At 36.2% G+C, this 21,088-nt stretch overlaps 2 protein-coding genes across 5 annotated transcripts in view; one reads left to right on the forward strand and one right to left on the reverse strand.

Annotated features, from left to right (window-relative positions):
- The window catches only part of LOC135691036 (uncharacterized), a 28,440-nt gene extending 9,194 nt beyond the window's left edge, over positions 1-19,246 (forward strand). For 2 of the 4 annotated variants that reach the window (XM_065208770.2, XM_065208769.2), the window contains exons 5-6: positions 16,459-16,610; positions 17,019-19,246. In XM_065208770.2, the coding sequence (XP_065064842.2) occupies positions 16,459-16,610; positions 17,019-18,135 (1,269 nt within the window). In that variant the 3' untranslated portion in view covers positions 18,136-19,246. Of the gene's footprint in view, positions 1-5,458; positions 10,449-11,266; positions 13,602-16,458; positions 16,611-17,018 lie in introns of those variants that run through there. The other 2 variants (XM_065208773.2, XM_065208772.2) reach the window with 2 other exon arrangements.
- LOC135691042 (uncharacterized) lies at positions 717-3,679 on the reverse strand. Its single transcript, XM_065208782.2, has 3 exons — positions 3,403-3,679; positions 1,447-1,895; positions 717-1,028 (listed from the first exon to the last, which is right to left on the reverse strand). Exons 1-3 carry the CDS (start codon positions 3,677-3,679, stop codon positions 717-719), a joined length of 1,038 nt encoding a protein of 345 aa, XP_065064854.2.
- Positions 19,247-21,088: the final 1,842 nt, after the last annotated feature.

A 21,088-nucleotide genomic window follows, 5' to 3' on the forward strand; every position in this document is an offset into this window, starting at 1 on the left:
TATTTTGCATGCAACAGTTTATTGCACGCAACAGTTCATTGCACACAACGGTACATTGCACGCAACAGTTCATTGCACACAACAGTACATTACACACAGCAGTTCATTGAACACAATATTGCACTGCAAAGAAGAATGTGTTGCACTCAACATTGTATTGCACGCAACAGTGTACTGCACACACCAATACATTGCAAACAACATTGCACTGCACAGAAGAATGTGTTGCACTCAACATTGTATTGCACGCAACAGTGTACTGCACACACCAATACATTGCAAACAACATTGCACTGCACAGAAGAATGTGTTGCACTCAACATTGTATTGCACGCAACAGTGTACTGCACACACCAATACATTGCAAACAACATTGCACTGCACAGAAGAATGTGTTGCACTCAACATTGTATTGCACTCAATAGTGCATTGCATACAACAGTACATTGCAAACAACAGTACATTGAACATAGCAGTACAAGATTAACGTTGCGCACCATATCACATTAATAAAAAGCTCTTCCATGGATTATGGCATAAAAAGAAATGGTACTAAACCTGCTAACCTTACTATCTTTTTATATTAAAGCAAGATCCAAAATCATACCCAGTAATCCACGTTTCATTAGATCAGTAAGTATTAATCAGTATGACTTAATAATGCTGCAAGCTCAGTTTTTCACCAAGAGATTACTTTGCTGCCATCCATTCTTTCTTTACTGACCATCACCAACAGCGTTCTTTCGCAGGCAAGGGACTTTTAGGTAAATAAAGTTTATGTAACGTCGATCCATTTTGGCATAAATGATAGGGAAAACTCCGAAAGAAGCATAAGCGGCCAAGTGTAGAAACACTTTTACGATGCCAGTGACTTCAGGATCAACGCGATACTGCAATGTAGCTATGATACCAAAGGGAATCCACATAGAGTCAAACAGTATTCCTATAAGGAAGGCTACTTTGACTCTTTTTGTCTCAAGTGGTTGAATCTGTTCCCCAAGTGCACTTTCTTTTGTTCTTCTATTGACCTGTAAAAAGAATCTGACAATGTTTTAAACTGTTAAATCTCTTTCATCGTGCAATTTCCTAAAGTTACATAGAATATATTTCTTTTAATCAAACTATGCAAGCAATGCCGTCTTTCCTGGCAATTCTGTGTTTGTGCTATAGTAACTGCACCGAAATAGAGATTTGGCGAGATATATTATTATCATTATATTATTGCCGCTATTTATTTCCTCTATGAAAAAAATATTTTAGAAACAAGCTAGTGGAACTATATTGAGGGCTGTTTCAAAAGAACTTCTTCCAACAAATATCCTTGTCTAGATTTTCAGCTTTTTTCAGGATATCACTTGATATGTTCTATAGACTCGCTGTATATTTTCTGATCGATACAATGTGCAAGGTTAAGCAAAATGCATTCGCCTCCAGGACACCTCTCACCTGCCGTATATAGCGCAGTGTCTTCCTGGTGAACCTAGCCATGAAGATATTGCACAGTGTGATCAGGACAATGATTAAAATGGTAGTTCCATATGCATGACTCTCTCCTTTGCCTTTCGGTTTCTCCAAGTGATTTGCAAAATGGCAATGACCAAACATAGTCTTATTTGAGCTTCTGTCTCCTTGAAAGACTCTCACTGTCATCATGCCAAAAATCGCCAGACTCACATAGATAATTATTATCACGATTATACGCTTAACATTGTGTTTGGTGATTTTGAATCTGAAATTGGTAAGTGCGGAGTAGCGATCAAACAGCACAGTAGCAATGAAATTGAGAACGAGAGCATTGCCATAGAACAGTATGTGGTAGTGTGCAAAGCTCAGGTAATCACAAAGATAGTATGGGGAGAAATCCATGACCAAAAGTGCTGTTAGAATTGGTATTCCTGAAAGGCAAAGAAATAGCCAGCAATATTTTTGAGGCTGTTCTTTCTGTGTATGAGAAGATTAATTATGGCAACACACACCATTTTTGTAATGAAAAAAATGTTCAAAATCAATTACATAAGCATTTCAATGAAAACAGAAATTATGCCATTGCAATATTCTATAAGTCAGTGGTCTCAATGCCTATGTCACAGCCAGAGTTGTAATCACACAGTCCATGGCAATGTTTCAAAAATTTCAAGACCAAAGTATTTCATTTTTTTAAAGAGGGCTTGTTCATTCACCAGAAGCAGGATGAGTAATTGTCTTCGTTTTCATCTCTGACCCTTATTACTAAAAGGTAATGCACCACTTCAAGAAAATGATCTTCCCTGCAGATTTTCTCTAACATTTTATGTCAAATGAGAATTGAGACATTTATCTGAAGATCTGTAGCACATTTTTAGTTGCTGATTTGAAGTTGATATAAGTTTATCAGTAAAATTATTAAAGAAAAGCTATTTAAGTCAGTGTAGATAAGTTTTGGTCAATTTTAGTAATAATAATAATAATAATGATAATAGTTATAATAATAATAATGATAATGATAATAATGATATGATATATTTAAAGTGAATAGTCTACATTAATTAACAACGTGTTAGTTAGTTTTTTACAGAAGGGCCCACTAAAAAGTAAAAGTAGCTGAAAACAAAATAAAACAAATCTAACAATATATTACAGTAAGAAGTTGCAATAGCATAAGACAAAGAAACCTAATGATATAGAAATGATGCGATGCAGCGAAGAATTTTCGCGATTTTCTTACGGTGGATTGCTTTCTCTTTCTTTCTTTCATGGCAAATTCACTTTCTCATTTCTCAGCCAATTCTCTTTTTCTTACGGCACATCCTTCTTTTACAGAAGGCTTTATTCAACATTCTTTGAATGAACAAATATCAAAACCGCAAATTTCTCGCGGGAACCAAAAATGCTACTTTGGTAAATCAGATTCGATACTTTGATTTTGGTAACTGAGAGGTGCCAGCACATGAAGTGACGATTTTGGCTATGGTCCTGGCGTATTTCTGTCAATTTTAGTAATTCATAGCAAAAAATATCACATCTAGTCCTTACTTGAGATAGTGCTTAGCGACTAGAACATTAGAACTTTTTTTCGCTCTGCAATAACAGAAAGAATATAGTATGAAATGAAAGTTATTGCAAATCGATCTGTAGTAGAGCAGGCGATGTCATTTATAGAAAGATCTGTTGGTGCTTCAATGGGTTATAATTTGTTCCAATTTGGAGAGTTACAATTTGTTCCTCTGAGTACTCTCTACTTTCATGTGTGATGCAATCACCAAGCAACTCTGTAAATTCTTCTTTCATTATGTTCAGGCTATTCTGCTCATCATTTTAATTTTGTATATATGACCAAACTTTGTTTAGTTATACATGTAAAGACTGTTACCTTCAGTTTTAAATTCATTTTTTCATCCTGAAAAACAATGCTTTATATCATACCTGTTAGCAGAACCAACGTAGACACAACTGCAATGCACATAATCAGTATACTGGCCGGAGACGTTCTTTCATTAGGGTTCTGCTGTTTTTTATTTAAATGTAGCAGTAGCAGACCGTTAAGTGAACATCCTGCTATCAGAATAGAGGCGGCAATAAAGATCTGTATGCGTCTGAAGACCAGCGGGACGTTTTCTACGTATGCAAGTGAATTATTTAATGTGACATTGGCTGTTGCACTCAAACCGATCGAAGTCATTCGCGTACTATTCTTCTTCATCTTTGCCTGTCTTTCCCTGCTTGGTGTACCATGAATCGACTGCAGTTTGTCACTAAAAAGTATTTAGTCAATCAGTATTTAGTTTTATTTAGTCAACACATCCAACAAACGGAAAATAGTATTGCTCTAATATAATCTTGTAGGATTGAAGAAACGATCTCTACACAACGAATTCCCCCTTCCAGTGGGCAGTGGCTCTTTCCACATATCTCTTGTTCTATTGAAATTGCATCCTAAGATTCTTTAAGAACCTTCCCCGTGAATCGATGATTAACATACTCTAAACTGCTGTTTCTATGCTAAGATTGGATCGTTCAGATTTTTTGTAGGTTCTGCATTATAACAGAAAGAAGCATTGAATAAGATTGCTCAAAATAAATCCACTCACCGATTCTCCAACTTTGAATCTTGGACCAGTCAGGGCGACCCTTCTCTTGTTTTTCCGCGCGCACTCTTATTTATGCCGTGACAGATATTAAAAATTAATGCCACCATAAGTTAAGGAACACTAACTACCCGAACGCTAAAAAAGGTTCTTGAACTCTGATGTCTTTTGCTCGATTTCTGCAGTAATTAAATGGGCTGACTGCATCATTTTACGAGAAAGATGTGATTTTTTCTCGCGACTGGTCGAAAAGCTGCCGCTTTTGTACATTTATCTTCCATAACTCACCCTAATGGAATGAATTATCTGTTTTCCCATGAATTTTATCGTGAGAGTTTCGATATTTGAACTTGTCGAATTATCTACGTTCAGTTAGACCCCATGCGTGTATGCTGTGCAGCAATTGAGTGAAATATAGTCCCAACATTTTTCATTCCCAGTTTATGGTCTAGCAACGTCCCTGAAGTCTTCTAACAGTGTGGCAAAAATTATCCATCTGATCTCTCCCCGTAAGATCAGTTGCCTCATACCTCTAGTATGCATCTAGCATGCATAAAATTTCTTTCTTTTGCCTAATTTTTCTAAAAAAGAGTTATTTTGGATTGTATATGCATCATCAGCTTGGAAACCTCTGCCCCGGTTTCTTTTAAGAGTTTGCACATTTCCCCAAGATGTCATCAGGCAGGAATATCAGAATTTTATGCAAATTTCACTTTTTTGTCATTTTTACATAAAGGGAAATGCTACCATGCATTTCTATCGCCTTCAAAGCTTGAAGTTTCTGCTTCAGAGATTCTACGTAAGCAAAGGAATTTTTATAAGATGCATATTCTCTGTGCCCTCCCCCATTTTCGGGGTGCCAAGGTTTTGATATCATTTTCCCTAAGCATTCTGAGTCTTTTGTCTCCAGCATGTAAATCTCTAAAACACATCCCCAAGTGCATGACGGAACTTCTATTTACTTATTCTATCCAACTGAGCCCAGTTGATTAATATTTAAACAGAAAAACCCGGCACTGATTAAACAAGCTCAACGCGAATTTCCTAACTAACTAGAAAAGGTTTCGCTTTGAAGAAGTTAGTCCTTTCGATTGTTATCCATTATTAATTCCCAGTAGGCTCTTACGATTGCCCACTCGTCTTAACAACTGTGCATATTAAGCTTTTTAATTTTTAATTTGTGAATGCAAATGCTTTTCAACTGTTCTTATGGGTCAACTTCTTAGTTTACAGTTAAATTCTAGCTAGGCCCTCCAGGACAACCTGCTTCTCTACTTTCAAGTTTGGTATGTTTCTTTTGTTTTCTGCTTATTTTTTGCACTGATGTTCATGCCAACTATTGATATAGCTTATAGTGCTGTTAAATGTTTCATAGAATTGACTATGATAAAATTAGATATTTTATTTGGTAGCTCGTGTCTTTTTGCTCGTTAACCTTTGAAAAATATACCTCTTCTTCATTACAATATCCATGGGGTTGTACGTTTAGAAGGAATAGTTGCCCTTAGAAAGTTTTGGAAAGCTTTGGAAACTTCTTATATTGCTAAATTGGAATAAAGCTTAATCATATATAAGATCTTAAGCAAACTACTATACCTCTGTATATAGAACTATCATTATTTTGTGAGTTTGGTGTCTAAAATTGGGAAAATATTGTCATGACAAAGCTAAGGCTGGACACCCCATGGCGTATTATTATTATTATTATTATTATTAATACCTTGATTTAAAGTTGGCTGTTCGAAATAGCTAAAAATAAAAGCTAACTAAGGCCAACTATTTACGAAAGGTGTATACAAAGAAAATACATAATAATTACAAAAAATCTAAACTATATATAAAGTTTTGCAAATTCTACAGTTGCAATGTTTGCATTCTGTTTTCTTAAGATGTTTTTTAAAAACAGTCCAAAATAGGGCGAAGCAACAACAGTTCCACCTTGGTAGTGTTATTGTGAGATCGAAAACCGAAAGACCATTATTGAATATTACGTAACAGCTTCGCGGAGTAGTCAGTCTAACCACTACTCTTCAAACATTTATTGCCATGCTGACCAAGACTTTACATTGCATTCAAAATGACCTTTCACCTTGCTAAATACGGTATGAGCGTGAAGAAAACTGCTATGTGATTAAAGTTTGATTATGCTATCAAATTTTAGGAAACCGTTGCTAAACTTAATACCACAATCTTTCAAGCATATGTTAAACACCCAATAACCGCATATGTTAAACATATTGAAATGCTTATACAAAACTGACAGGGAATCAGTCAGAAAGGATGTCCACACTACAGCAGAGGTCTCCCAGCTTTGTAGACCATTGGCCTGTTCTTGGAATCCTCGATCCCTTCTTGGAATCCTCGATCTCTTTTGTAATCCTCGATTATTTTGCGCCTCAAGCATATACAAAACATACATACTAACAAATATTGAGTTGCGAAGTTTCAAATGCATCTACCAGTCCCTTTGATAACCCCGTAGACTGCTAGGAGTTGATACTTTGAAGGTCCCTGTTCCAGATTTTGTTTGATTTTATGGAAGACAATACATTTGTCTATGTTATTTTGTAATGTATTTTTATTTTAGGGGGAGGGGGATTCGAATTTACAGGAGCACTTTAAAGTAGAACATTGCAAAAATTGCATTTTATCTAAAAATTTTGCCTAGAATTGTAATCTTCTGTTTCATCTCCATTCTAATTTTTGTCCATATTAACTATCTACCAATAGCCTACCTTCTCCCAAACAACATGGCGAACATAAAAACTCAATGAAACAATCGATTTGTATGATATATGGATTTTGATACATTTAGAGTTGCCTTGCTGAGCCAATAAATTTCTTCTTTATGTTCTGAAATTCTCCCTCATCCTTTGTCTTATTTTCACCTCATTCCTCTCTGTTAATGTCAACAGAATTGTTTTTTAAAGTAAGGGAAAAAATTATTCAATGCAAAGTAAATTTCATCGATGACTGGATCACCTTGATGAGGTCAAGAGTTCCTTCAACTGATAACTGATCACTGGCCAATGATCATCATATTAAAACGTGCAAATCAAGGATCTCGGGCGGGGGGGGGGGGGGAACTGACTTGCACAGCCATTTATAAATTGCACCTTTGTCTTGAAGGGAAGCTGGATGTCTTGAAAGAAAATTTGTGGATGTTTCCTCCCAGATACATCCGGGTGTCTCTGATTTTTAAATGAGACATGTTTAGGCCTCGTTTATTTGTCGACGAAGGACTGGTGAATGCACTGTAATTCTCCTGGTCAAATAAGTTGATGTTATTAATTTTTTGTAAATATTTAATCACTTGCTTGCAAAATATTGTTTTTCTTTTAGTAATCCACTAATTCTTTTAATTGCAAGGTCAATCACCATATCAATAGTTGTGAAATCCCCTTTTTGACATTGACTTGGTTGTAAAGATTTGACATGCATAAGTACAGCGAATCCAAAAATAGCTTTTATCAAATTGATCAGAGCACGCGCACAAGAAGGGAATTGGAAACTGCTTACGCAAAAACTCTGCGCGATGCTGTAGGATTTCACTGATTTGCAGAAAGGCGATAACTGTTCACATGTTTTTCTCTGTATGCAATTTGATTGGTCAACCGCTCGTTGAGGAGTGGCTGTAAGCCACTTTTACCTGTGCCGAATGCCTTTAGTTTTGGACTGACCTCAAGCTTCCAAGATTAGATTTTCATCTTTTGAGGCCAGCTTTGCCGGGGAAAAGGGTTAAAAAGAGTGACGGTTTTTTCTAACAAAAGAAAAACACCTAAGGAATCTACCGGACCACACCAAACCTCTAAATTTTACATAAAGTAACATTGTTTTGAGGGGAAGGGTTGGCGAAATTGCTACATGCTGGTGACTCAAGTTTGGTAGTACAACAGATAGAGGAAACGAAAGACAACGATTTATTGTTTAGGCTCAACTTCTAATTCCAATAGCGGACTGGATAATTGCCATCTATCATAACCCAAATTCTAGTTTAAATTCCGTTCCGAACTCTGATCCGTTTTTATTCAAAGTCTAATCAAATCTCATCTAGACTTATTTCCATGGCATATTTCAACATGTATTGTAAATGACTACAGTAACAACAACTGTTAAGGCCTAAGTCATGCAGTAATTTTGTTACAGAGAGAACGTTTGTAATAGGAAATGTTCAAAAATTGACTGTAGCCTGCCAAGAATTTTGGCAGGAAATGTAGAATATTAACAGTCATGGTTATCCAGCACTTTAGTTTATCTATTACAACACCCTGTTTCTTAAATAATCACTTCTTATTCCTATTTTTGTTTTGTCAATTTTCCCAGGTTTAATTTTTTGCCGGCTTTATAGGTTTTTTTTATCTATACACAGTTTTTCTTCGACGCCACTCGAGTCTATTTGAAAGACGCCTGCTCTTCCATTTGGTCCTGTTCTACATAGGTCCATGATAACAAAATGGAGAAGCATCATTATTTCTCATTTCTTTTTTAACCTGGTATTGGAGGTTGAGAACACGCCCTTTTCCGCCACCTCCGTGCTATATATACGGTGGTTTTTCCCCAGACAGATCTCCAAATAACATACCCTTACCCAATGCATTTTTATCAATTTCTTAAAGAATTATGTACAATATTTTTTTTAAGATTGCAGGCCACCCCCCCCCCCCCCCCTCCTTCCTCTATACTCAACTTGGTGCAAGCGCTGAAACCTGGACCTGTCGAAAAATACATGACCACATTAGCTAAGCTATGTGCTACTTTAACGTGTCTGTCCTACATAAATAACATTTACACCTGGCCTGAATTAATTTGGCAGCCTCTTTTACTTGTTGCTAATTTGCAGACATCGTTAATTGGCTGCAAAATCTCAAGTGTACCATTGCAAGCTCCCTTGCAGAGTTCGTGGCATTTTCATTAACACGCTGAGCTAGAAGCGACCAGAATTCTGCTATTTTGCCCTCGAGTATTAAAGAATTGGAGGTCGTCTGGTTGACTCGCGGCCGCAGAAGGCAGTTATCCTACATCCATAATTGATAGATGGATAAATTTAGGTAGCAATTTGAAAGTACCTGTCATTCTTGTTATAAGAGAAAAATAGACATAAAGCCCAATGAAATCAAAGCTTCTTATAACTGCGCTCGTGAGCACTAAACTGACTCCTGGATAGACTCTGTGGTGAGTCTCAGATTTGTAGCTTAGTATATGATTTGTTTGCTTGTATTTGCCGTTTTAATACACTTATATCTATATTCTCAATCAGTGGGTGCGTTTTCTGTGACATAATGCAGCATAAGAAGTCTCTTCTTGTTAACGAGATTGATGTTGGTATATTTGTTGCTGATTGCTGGAAACAGTAGACCAGCCGTGAATCAAGCAGTTATCTTTAGTAAGTACGGTACAGAAACTGCTAGAAATTAACTAGATTCTTCAAATTAGTGTTAAAAGCCCCTTTTTTGAATAGTTGTGCAAAGAAAAAAAATATAAAGCCATTCAATGAGAAATTCAGCAAGGGCAAAAAAGGTTTAGCAAGGGCTCGAATTTATTGATTAACTGAGTCTATCTATACTTAATGATAAACTGGCAAATAAAGAGTATTCTTGCTACCTTTTTTAAGAACGTAATGGAAACAGTGAAGGCGTTTTCGATCCTTGAGCTTTACCAATGGTCGTTGTCTCATTATTTGCTCTTAACAAGCATGTTTTTACGAATACCTTAGAAATTGCAATCTGGTCTTAAAAAATTTGTGAGTACATCATTCTTCAAAGTGAGTTATACTATCTCAGCTTTCGCTTTCCGTTAAAGAAATGGAAGGAAACAATTAAAGGAAATCAGGAAAGATGCTAACAGCCGATTCTATTGTTTCCAGTTTTCATCTTATCTGTCAGTAAAGGCCTAAATGTTACGGTTACGATGTATTTCCAGCCTTCATTTCCTGTCTTTAATTTATCATCTACTCTGCTAGTTTTTTTCTAGAGTTTTGTGCTTACTTCCAATTTGTCGCCAGAAAAATTTATTTTTTTCTTAAATACAGTACTGGTTTCCCTTCTAAACTTATCTTTTCGAATTTTTCTACATTCTTTTGTTGTTAAACCATTGTACAATTTTCAAAAGGAACTATTTCTAGATAATATTCATAGCTTAAAAAGATTACAGGCCCTAATAATCCATTTATATACCATGATGAAGACATGATTAGGTCACACAGATAACAAAATGAATCTCGCAATGTCCTCATATTTAAACAGAGCCCTCAGTCAAATAATAATAATTACAAGCGTTCTGTTGGTCCGGAACTTTTGGTTCGGAAATGGATCGTTACGTCACTGTGCTCGTTTGCTCCATTGCTGCTTCTAGAAGGACAAGGGTAAAGCAGTTGACAGGAACATGGTAGGCCTAGTAACTTCCTGTTTACGTTTCTTACTACCAAGGTATTTCACACATTTTCTTTAATTTTTCTAGTTTTCGTGCTTCATATTTGTGTTATGCTGGACAAACTCTTTTTATTCCAAAAATGTAAAAATTACTGAGAAGAATTTTTCCATGCCAGAATTTTCATTGAAGCCATTTTGGATTCAAAGCTAGACAAAGTTGTGCAATGAGTAGGCAAACTTGTGCTTATTATGACTAATTCTTAATAACTGATAGTAGGACATTAACCTAGTTTACGATAAGAGAGTAACAGACAGCATACAAGCACTCCATTAAAGTTCTACCCTCAGCATAAACGACTGCTTTTAATCGTTACGATCCATCGCATTTATCTCGGCATAGGGCTTTGTGTGTGACAACCAAGATAACCTTGTCATCAAGTTTGTATGGCTTAGATCTTTCAGTCTCCTCTAATGCAAGCATGGTCCTCCTTCATAACAGCCTCGGGCTGAATATCTAGCTGTCACCCGATGATCCTGTTAGAGTGAAACACGGAGGAACAACTTAGAACCGGAGTTGCAATGAAACAAATTCTAACTTGAAAACTTTCTAATTTATCTCATTGCACCTTCTGCTGTCATCCTGCAATCCCTGCCAAAATTGTTAGGACAATTACGTCAATTTTCAAGAGCAAATTTACTCATTCACTACTCCCCTAGGAACAGTGTTGGTTTGCCATGAAACGACGTACAAGATCAGGAAGTACGTTATTTCGTATTATTTGTAAGATATTTTCCTGAACAATAAACCTTTTCTGGGAAGAAGGGTAGCAGAAGCTCGGGGGGGGGGGGGTAAACTATGCCTAATTTTGGACAGGGACGTGCCATTTTAGTTAAAATTTTGGACCCATAATTCCGCAAACATGATGAAAACTATACCCATAATTCTGCAGAGCAAATAAAATTTTTTAAGCACATAAAAATTCATCAGCCAAATTCTGCATGTCCTATGCCCCATAATCTCAATATTACACATATTTCATACTTTTGTTTCTAACAGGACATTCATTTTGTTAATGCTAAATCTCCCTAAAAAGAAATAGAACATATAGAAATGCAACGCCGATTGCTCAGTAATTTCAGCAGGCATAATAAGTAAAAGTAGCTATTTACAAAGTAGAGAGATTGATATTCATATTTTTTAAAGAATTTTATGAAAGCTAAGAGGTTTAAAAAAGTTTTAAACATGCTGTCATGTATCCAAAGATTTTCTAGGGGTCATTACTACTTCACTGATATCTTATGCGTCTTTATAATTTCATACGGCAGTTTCTTGAAATGAGCAGTGCGTCCACTCCGCAGGTTTTAGAAATATTGACTTGGTTTCTAAAATACCACAGAGCACCTAATGTCACTGGTCACTGACAAAACATTCTTTTTGATCCATATTTTCACCATCTACCTCTTCAAATCTCACTTCTTTTCAATTTTACCATTTTTTATCACAAATTCTGATGTCTCCAGATATAGCTTGATTGATAGATACATACCATTTGGGTTTTCTGTATCAATTTTTGAAGCGAATAATATGCCTACAATCTTTAACGGAAAGGAACAAGATCTTTTCAAAGCTGTTAACTGAATCAATTTGAATTTCCTGCTTAAAAACCTAAAAAACCTGTATTTTTTCCTAGACCAGCTCTACATTTACTACTTCTGTTTTTTTTTTCTACACCCAGTTAAATTATGTTCTTATTTATCATTTTTCTCACAGAACAGTGACACCCTGAATCCTTCGTTTGATGTGATAATTATTTCTAGGTAACTGATAGGTCTATTTTGATTGCACTTCTTTCTCTAGAATGGCTTTTGAGTGCATTTTTCTTCACTATTCATATTGATAGAAAAATCAATTCGAAATGCTTTTCTTTGAATTTCAAGAAAATTAGAAAATATCGCTCTAAAAGATACATTGAAGGTACCTCAATGTTTGGCAACAATTATTACAATAATGTTTCTTAACCCATCCGTGCGTGCACCCTTTAATTGCCGTATTTTTTTGGTCATATCTAATAGATTTTCTTCAAAATTTGTGAGTTTTAAGGAAATTTTTATCCTTAATAGGCTCAAAATCATGAGCACTTTTTAAGCTTTTCCCCTGGACCCCAACGAATGGTGTTTCTGCTCCAGACACCCAGTTCCTGGAAATGAGCGCCTTCACTACAAGTTGATTCCTTGCTCGTCAGTTCAGACCTCCGCTTCTATGTTACTATTTTCTCTTTAATTTCATATTTGTTAGGATTAGCTGTTTATGAAAGTTTGAAAATTTCAACTAAAATATAAATTCGAAGTAAAACACGGCTAAGAAGGGTTTGTACCAGGAAGGGGGCGTTGTATGTTTTCATAGAATTTTTTTATAATGTCTTTTCGAGAAACAAAATAATTTTCCCAGCTGATAGATAAGAATACCTACTTTCCAGTATATTTTTCCTCTATGATTTGATTCTTTTTCACTGTTGACAAAGTATGTACTAAGATTGTACGAAGTTGCTCTTATTATACTTTTCGTTGTTATGGCAGAAAGCAGGTAAAAACTTCGATACTGTACAGTTTCAGATTTTTCCACGTCTAGTGATTTTTGTTTTATTTGTTTTATTTAGATTTGTCGTGAGATACGATGTGTTGCTATCTTTATTATAAGTTTTAATTATCGATCCTTGTCTGTCAGTTTTGCCACAAAATAATAATAAACTTGTTATTACACTGTGATTCTACCGCCGCTGTGTTTGACGTTCCTTCGCAACGGCTTTGAATCTATTATTGTTCCGCGCAGGCCTTTACGAACTCATTGAGATAGTATCAATAACAATCTCATTTCTATATGAGAAGAGTTTCTGTTTGCATCTACGGTGAGGTTTTTATAAACAGCTCCCAAGGAATACTTTGATAATAACAAAACTGCTTAAGAGGGCGAGCGTGGATTACGAGATGATCCCGTTAACACAAACACTATGTATTATTTATTGCCTCATATTTCGATGAGGAAATTCGACGCACAATATTGGTAATGAACAGAAGTAGATGCGATGGAAAATTTGAGCTACCCGAGTTGCTTGGGCTAGGCCTTGTGCAAGCCTGCAAAGTGCAGCTACAACCACGAGCTAAGCCCAAGGTATGTTTTTCTCTGTTTCTGAAAAGAATGCATCAGTTATTTCGCTTATCGAATTCATTATTATAAAACTTGGTATTGCATATAATGATGTTTGCTCGCGCATCTTTGAAACTGTAATATCTGTTAATGTTAATGTATAATATTATTAATGTCTGATACTGTTAATGTCTGATATTTTTCATGTTTGATACTGTTAATGTCTGATGCTTGTTTCTATATACCTTTTTTCACCGTTTTGACAACTCCTAGGTTTTTCCAGAGTTTGCCCTCAATTTTTCTAAATACTATGTACCATGTAACTTCAATATTTTGCAAAATATTGATAAAATGATTAAGTGTAAGAATCACAACTGTCTCTATCTAAATCAGTTTGAATTCGCTGATTATAAATTACTTGCTGTTTGCAATTGCAAATCGTTAAACCGTTGTTTGCAATTCATTTTGCAAGAAAGTACATTTCTTATCTGTGCAAGGGAGGTTTGCAAATGTTAGTTGTTGAAAGAATTTCAAGTTCATCGACTAAGATGCGCTTAAAAAAGTATTTTCAAGATATTGTGAAGTTTTCTTTAACTATTGTTATATATTTTAGTATAACCGCTAGGAAATGTCTTTATAGTCTGCAGAATAAATATTGAAATTTTAAGGAGAAGTAAAGTCTTTGTCTCTTGATAGAATCAAATACTAGGCCATTACAACAAATTTATACAAAAGCAGAGAATTTAAAACGGACTTGGGTTTCGTGTGACGTTTTATAGAAAAACTCTTTTCTTCAATTACTGCTTTGAAAACGACAGTATATCAACAGCTAGCATCGACGCCTGTTGCTGAAAGAAAGATTAACTCAAGATCTATTGGATTTTACTTTTTGACAAATTTCATTGATTTTGGAACTGCTAGTTTCTTTAAAAGTTGCTCGGAGCTGAATTTTTAATTCTAAAAAGATTCCCATGATCATATTAAAAAACCACCCGCTGATTGTTTTTGATTTTATTGGTATTGCTTCTTGTGATTCATCGTCTTGCTGTTGCATAATACTATAACCAGTTGTAAATGAAAGATGGCTATAACCGTTTGTTAGTATTTTCCAATTCAACTGTGCTTTCGGTAGCTGTGTGTGAGTCAAATATTAAAGCCCGTTTATTCGATTGTCCTTGCTGCGTTTATGCGATTGTCCACTGTGAATGTGCGAAACATGGTCTAAGACTTTTCTTTGACACTATGAAAAATTTCAAGTCAATTCTCGTCACTGGCGCGATGGAAACAGGCATTTACAATATTCCTTTACATATGTGAACCCCCTTATTAATAACAGCACTGCATTGTTGTGTACTAAACCAACGTCAGGGTAGAAACAAGTTTTTAAATGTTTTGATGGTAAAGATAAGCTTTGCTCGTTGTGACAGTATCATTATAGATGGCTATGTACTCTTTCTCGTGTAAACAGCCATCTGTAACGTGAAGATAATGTTATATGATGTAAAGAAGTTAGAAAGCTATGGTTTTAAGTTTAAGGTGATAATCAATTTGAACAAGGTCAACGTTTAACGTTAACGTCAAAGTTTGATTAAGGTTTAGTAACTTACAAAAATCGCAAGTTTGAAACTATCTCGTTCTCTTCGTGGCATTTTTATAGCATACTAGGCAGGCACCGCGCGGCCATTGGGCTAGCAGGGGCTATAGCCCCTTCACTTTTTTTGCGATAATGCTTTAGAAAATTTCTTGGAAAGATTACTCTAACTATGGTCTAACGCAACATTGAATAGTATACTCCTAAGAAATAGCAGTTTTTCTTTACTGGGAACCATTTTTGTTCATTTTCTAGGCGTTTTCTTGATGTTTTATTATCTCCAATCTAATTTTATCTATTTTTATAACTATTGATATCTTCCCTAAACCAGATTGTTTATAAAACCCCAGTAGAAATAAGCCAGTATTTTCTAAAAGGGGCATTGCCAGCGTTCTAGAGGGTGTGGGCTCAAAAAATTTTGGTCACGCCCTTTTCAGCCCTCCCACATTTAGACTGGTGCTCGGTCCCTGATACCAGGTAGCCAAATGCTTTTCGCAATGAGTTCGACTTTTTTTTTATCCACAGTGAAGGAAACTTATACAGTAAATAAGAAACACATTTTCTGCATCAGGCTGTCCATTTTCTTATTAGGTTTAAAAAACAGGCTGACAAGTGATTTGAAAGAATTTTTGATATATTTACAAGGAAAGGCCTGGAAAGATAAATCTTTGATAGATTCAAAATACCTTATCCAATTATATTTGTTTTCAGCCAAAGGCTCGATAACTTGTATCCTATATCACGCCATTTGCTTCCGGAATATTACTTCAAATATTCATTTTGCTCCACGAGCTTTGTTCTGAAATAGCTTACAGGAAATTGGCTAAATCCAGTCTCGCCAGTAAGCCTTCACTTTTTCATATGAGTTAGTTTCTTACTGCCTTTATTTAGATTGTTACAGTGCCGTCGGGACATTCATAATGAGAGAGGGGGAGCCCGTTTTATTCCTTCTCACTCAGTACGCTGTTATAAAAGAAAGATACTACATTTTGACATTTATTAGATTTAGAGGGATCCAGCCCCCAGCCCCCCAGCCACCCCGGTTCCGACTGCCTTGAGTTATGACACCCATATTAGTTCAAAACGATGGAAGTATCATCTATTTTCACAGCTTTAAAAATAGGAAAATTTTAATCTGATCGTGTTTCGTATGCCTAGTATTATGTTAATAGGGTATGTTGGTGGTAAGTGTCTTGGAACCAGTTTGCTTAGTCCGATGTTTTTATTTCATATATTTCTCTATTCCCTATTCCACAATTCAAATTTAAACTTGAATTTCTTGTTTTGTAGAATGGAAGGCTGTTTCCAGCATTTGACATTCATCGACACGGGCTTGCTGCTGCCTATCTTCTGAATAGGAAATCAAAAGGGGAGATGTTTTCAAAAGTGGAAGATGGAGATACCTGCACAAGGGAAATGACAGCAAGCGATAATTTAAGGAGGTAAGACTTCATTAATTGTTAGCATAAACCTGGAACTGAGTGTATTGAATAGGAAGATGTGACTGACTGAATTCGTTTTGGAGCGGTGTTGTTTTCTATTTTTTTCCGATCTTGCTTTGTAATGTACCTTAATTGTAATGTAATGTAATTTCGTCATTTGCTTTGAAAGCCTTTAATATGAAGTTTTACAGTTGGTTTATCGATAAAAGTTCACTGTAGCGGTATTCTACGAAGTTTGGAAGAAAGCCAGTTTTTTGTGGGTGTTACCAGGTTTTGAAGATAACGAAGAATTTTGGGGAGAAAATCGCTTAATCGTTTTATCGAGGTTTCGGTCTTAAGGAGATGTCTTTTGATTAAGGTAACACTGTAGTGTTGAAAAAATTACTCCTCAGTTTTTATTGTCTCTAGGATCACAGACGGCATTTCTGATATAAAGATAGTCAATAAAGAAGTCTGGAGACCTCTTCCGCGCTTTCAACGTACAAAGAAATTTCCTAAGGAAGATCTGACGGCTGATGAAGACAAGAAACCTTTGTCATCATGTATTGCTTGCAAACTGAAGAGCCCAAAGCAAAGAGATACAGTACCTGACAAAATTGAAGACCTCAGTGCAACAGCAGAAATGGATCTTACTGCAAAGAGCTGCATTGAAAGTGGCGCTGAGTTCAAGGTGCTTTTTGTCCCAGGCTATGAGGTTGAGAGAAAAGCTGAATATTACGAAGATCCTCTTAAAATTGGTGGGCTTAACGTGACGTCGATCAAACGGGCTTCTGTTAACCGACAAGACCCATTTTTAAGTCGAGTAGTAGCCTTACGAAAGCTAGACGACGAGACAACTGCGACAGAGGATAAGCAAAAGAGGTTGGAAAACCTTCTTTATCCATCGCGATACAACGGAGCATACCGAGAACGGAAGATTTCGATCGAGCGGCGGATCAACACGGTAAAGTCGCCGCAATGCGGATCGTCTGCTGACTGCCCGTTTAAGGCCAGAGGTGCACTATCTACTCCGTCGAGGAGAAACAGGGTAACAGGGGGTAAAAAGGGGTTCAATTCTGTCGAAGGTATTTTTGACACGGCAAAGAGTTCACACAAGAGAGTTGTATCGGATTATAAAGCGTTGACTTATGTTTGCGACCGAACATCGAGTGAGGATGCAGATAGCCTTAAAGGTAATGAGCAGTCAAACAATGCAGTGAAAAAGGTATCTGCGAAAAGCCCACGGAGAAGACGCAGTAAATGTGGCGCATCTCCTGATTCGAAAACATCGCAAATATTTGACGCAACTGATGTTACAGTAAAGTACGTCGTCCCTTGCGGCGAGAAAATAAAAGACGCAGGAAAAAGGAAAAGGCAAAACTCTTCGCCTGGAAAAAGTTTTTTTTCACAAAGGAAAAATTCACTGACAAAGCTGAGCAATAAAAGGCCAGCAACGGCTGAGGTAAGAAAGAAGAAGACTAACACACCAAAAAGGCCTAATACAGCCAGTGTAGATACAAGAAAGCAAGCCAGTGAAAGAGTTTAGGCAGTATTCTCTCTCGAATTCATTCAAGGTTACAATTCATTCTAACTCTTTATACAATCTAAACAGTTTGTAAAAGGGGGCTTCTAAGCAAAATATTTTTTGTGGGGTCTTTTTAAGGGTTTGCCAGTCAGTGTTAGTAAGATGTTAATGGCCTACTGTGTTCAAACCAGGGTTGCCAGATGGAGTTTTCTAAAGAAGGCCAGACGGATGACAAACTCAGGCCAAAATGCTCATAAAAATGCAAAATCAAAACATTTCGCAGAAATACACCGCGCAAGCGTAGTTTGAATTTCCACGGAAGAGCCTAGAAAATAATTCAACAAACTCAAACAAAAAACCGAGAAACGTACGCTTTAAATAATCCCTTCGCCAATCATTTGGTCAGGCAATGATATTTGACGTTTGGGTCCACGCTGTGTATCACTGCTCTTTGCATAATTTGTTTGGCCTTTAGAGTAAAGGAACGCCCTTAAAACTTCTGCTGAAAAAGGGCAGAAAGGCCAAATTTAAGAAGTATGCCAAAAACAATTTTTCCAGGCCATTTTACGCTTTAGAAGGCCAAAATTGTAAAATTTGGCCTCAAAAGGGACAATATGGCAACTCTGGCTCAAACCCAAGAATATTTTGCAAACTTGTGCTACTGAGCGAAGCAGAGTTATCTTTTTATTTTTAAACGTGCGGCGAGTGAAACACGCTGTGCAGTGCAGAGTGAAACAAAGTTTGCAAAAGTATGGCTTGGGCAAAGGGTTGTTTGTTTACATATTATTCAGTTTTTCATCATCCCATGTGATAAAACTTAGGTTTTTGTTCGTCGTAGATAATTAGATGTTTATCTAGCTTATAGATAAGCGTTTCGAGTCTATTAGGCAATTGTCAGTTTACAAGGCGCACTTATAACATCATCCATGTAGGGATCTCAAGATTTAGAAAATTGATAACTGGGACAAAATTCAATTATAAATGTAGCGTTTTTAAATGTAAATAAGAGAATGTAAATTTGTCAACTTCATTAACTTATTTACAGGTCTTAAAGTTAGTTTGATAATTTAAATTGATAGTTTGATCATCTTAAAATTAGGAATATTGCAATTATAGACGAGAGGTGATAAAATTTGGTTTATTTTGACTTATTTGTATCTTCTCAATTCTATCATAACTGAATGAAGATATTCAAAATTCAAAGTGAGATTTGAGTTTCAATATTTTAATACATCAAAACTGAACAAAATCAAATTCCAAATTTGCGAAAGCAATTTATATTCCCAGATTTAGCGTGTTTTTGGCTAAGCAAGAGCTCTTATTCACTTCATGGCTTACCAGAAAAGCGTCGGTCTGCAACTGAATTTCCTTAAACTGAACTTCACTAAACGTGTACTTTACTAAACATAACTCAGGATTCTTCTAAAAAATTTTGTAAGGTGTCAAATCTCTATGTCCCTTGTATAATATTTTGATAGTTAAGTCACTGCCCCTTAGCAGTTAAATGGCGATTCTAGCCTTACAAATCTGGGGTGGGGGGCTAGCCGCGGGCCAAACTTTCAGTTACAAGGAATAACGCTAGCCATTACTTTGCGAACTAGTAGAATATAAAGCAGTGGCGTGGTGGCTCAAAATTAGCCAAAAGGCAACGATTTTTAGCGCCCACTAGATAAGTATGTCCTTGGTACAGCTCTATCAAGGCTGTCATCATTATGCCAAATAGTTTTATTTGTGGGGTAAAGAGCAGCTGCGTCCTCTAGGAAAAATAACAAAGAAAATTGTTGCTGGGGGCCCCTAAAGGTTCGGGACCCTTTGCTACTTAACTAAAGGTAACTTAGTTCTGTTACTCCACTGAGTAATATCTGTTTAACAATAATGCATCATGAACATTAGAATTTCAACAGGAGAGCTATACTTCTAAACAATAAAAGGCTAATAGCTTTGTAAAGTTGATTGGTAAAATTTATCCATAGCAGTTTGTATGCCTTCTATCCAACCTCCATGAGATCAAGCAAACCATTCTCTTACACAGAATTTCAAGTCATAGAGTTTCGAAAAGCAATAGTAGATTACCAAGGTATACTGGGATGGCATTGGTATTACCCTGCGCTGGGTTACAGAGCGAAAAGAGTTTTCAATGGGATGCAGAGAATCTTGGTTTGGGCTCACCCTGCGCACCCCACCCCAAGAAGGTGTATCTTCGTGATAATATATAACAAATATAGAATTTAAATGATTGTCAAGAATGAATTTTTCTTGGTAACTACAGAAAGGAACCACAATTTTATTAATGTTAACCTCGGTTACAAACCAAAACGCTTAACATGGCCCCGAGCTTGTTAGATAAACGCAATAAAGATTGCATTGAGCAAAATAAAGAGAGCAACCCTGACATAGTAAAAAAACGATTAAACAGCTTTGAAAGGAAGCTTTGAATATTTTATAAAAACTTTTGAAAAACTCGGGGGGGGGGCAAACAAAGGGCGAATAAAATATCTGCCCCCCCCCCAGCGTAGAAACACCACTGTAGCAGTTTGCTGCATCAAATAGTATTATTTACAGAATGCTACTGTTTTCTAAAAAATGGCCTTTCTCATCTTTAGGAATAGGAATGAAATTGCAGATGACAACTACTAGGCATACCTTTCAGAATGATGGTTTAATGCGAGTAATACAGAAGGACTGAAGTTTCGATTTCAATCAAACATTTATTCTAAAACTTAAACTTGGTCAAACTGAGATACAGTTAAGATGTCACCATATAGATATGTTTTCAGACAAAAACAAGCTTTTCAAGCTTCTAGCTTTCGACACTGTCTACCGCAGTGATATGTGAATGGGGTTAAATCTTGTTGCTTAAAATTTCTTCTCAGTTGCCGACTTTAATGCTAACTGTGCTATTTTCTCCTTCGATGCTGCGACATTAATCAAAATAAAATGATACCAATGATAGTTTCCAATTGACGAAAATTAC

This window comes from Rhopilema esculentum, chromosome 4 (assembly GCF_057945365.1).
Source record: "Rhopilema esculentum isolate cy_ngs chromosome 4, ASM5794536v1, whole genome shotgun sequence".
Taxonomy (NCBI): Eukaryota; Metazoa; Cnidaria; class Scyphozoa; order Rhizostomeae; family Rhizostomatidae; genus Rhopilema; species Rhopilema esculentum.

Coding starts and splice junctions, on each gene's coding strand:
- LOC135691042 (XM_065208782.2), bottom strand. CDS start 3,679: ATGAAGAAGAATAGTACGCGAATGACTTCGATCGGTTTGAGTGCAACA. Junction 1,896..3,402: donor TACGTTGGTTCTGCTAACAG/GTATGATATAAA, acceptor TTTGCCTTTCAG/GAATACCAATTCTAACAGCA. Junction 1,029..1,446: donor CACTGCGCTATATACGGCAG/GTGAGAGGTGTC, acceptor TTCTTTTTACAG/GTCAATAGAAGAACAAAAGA.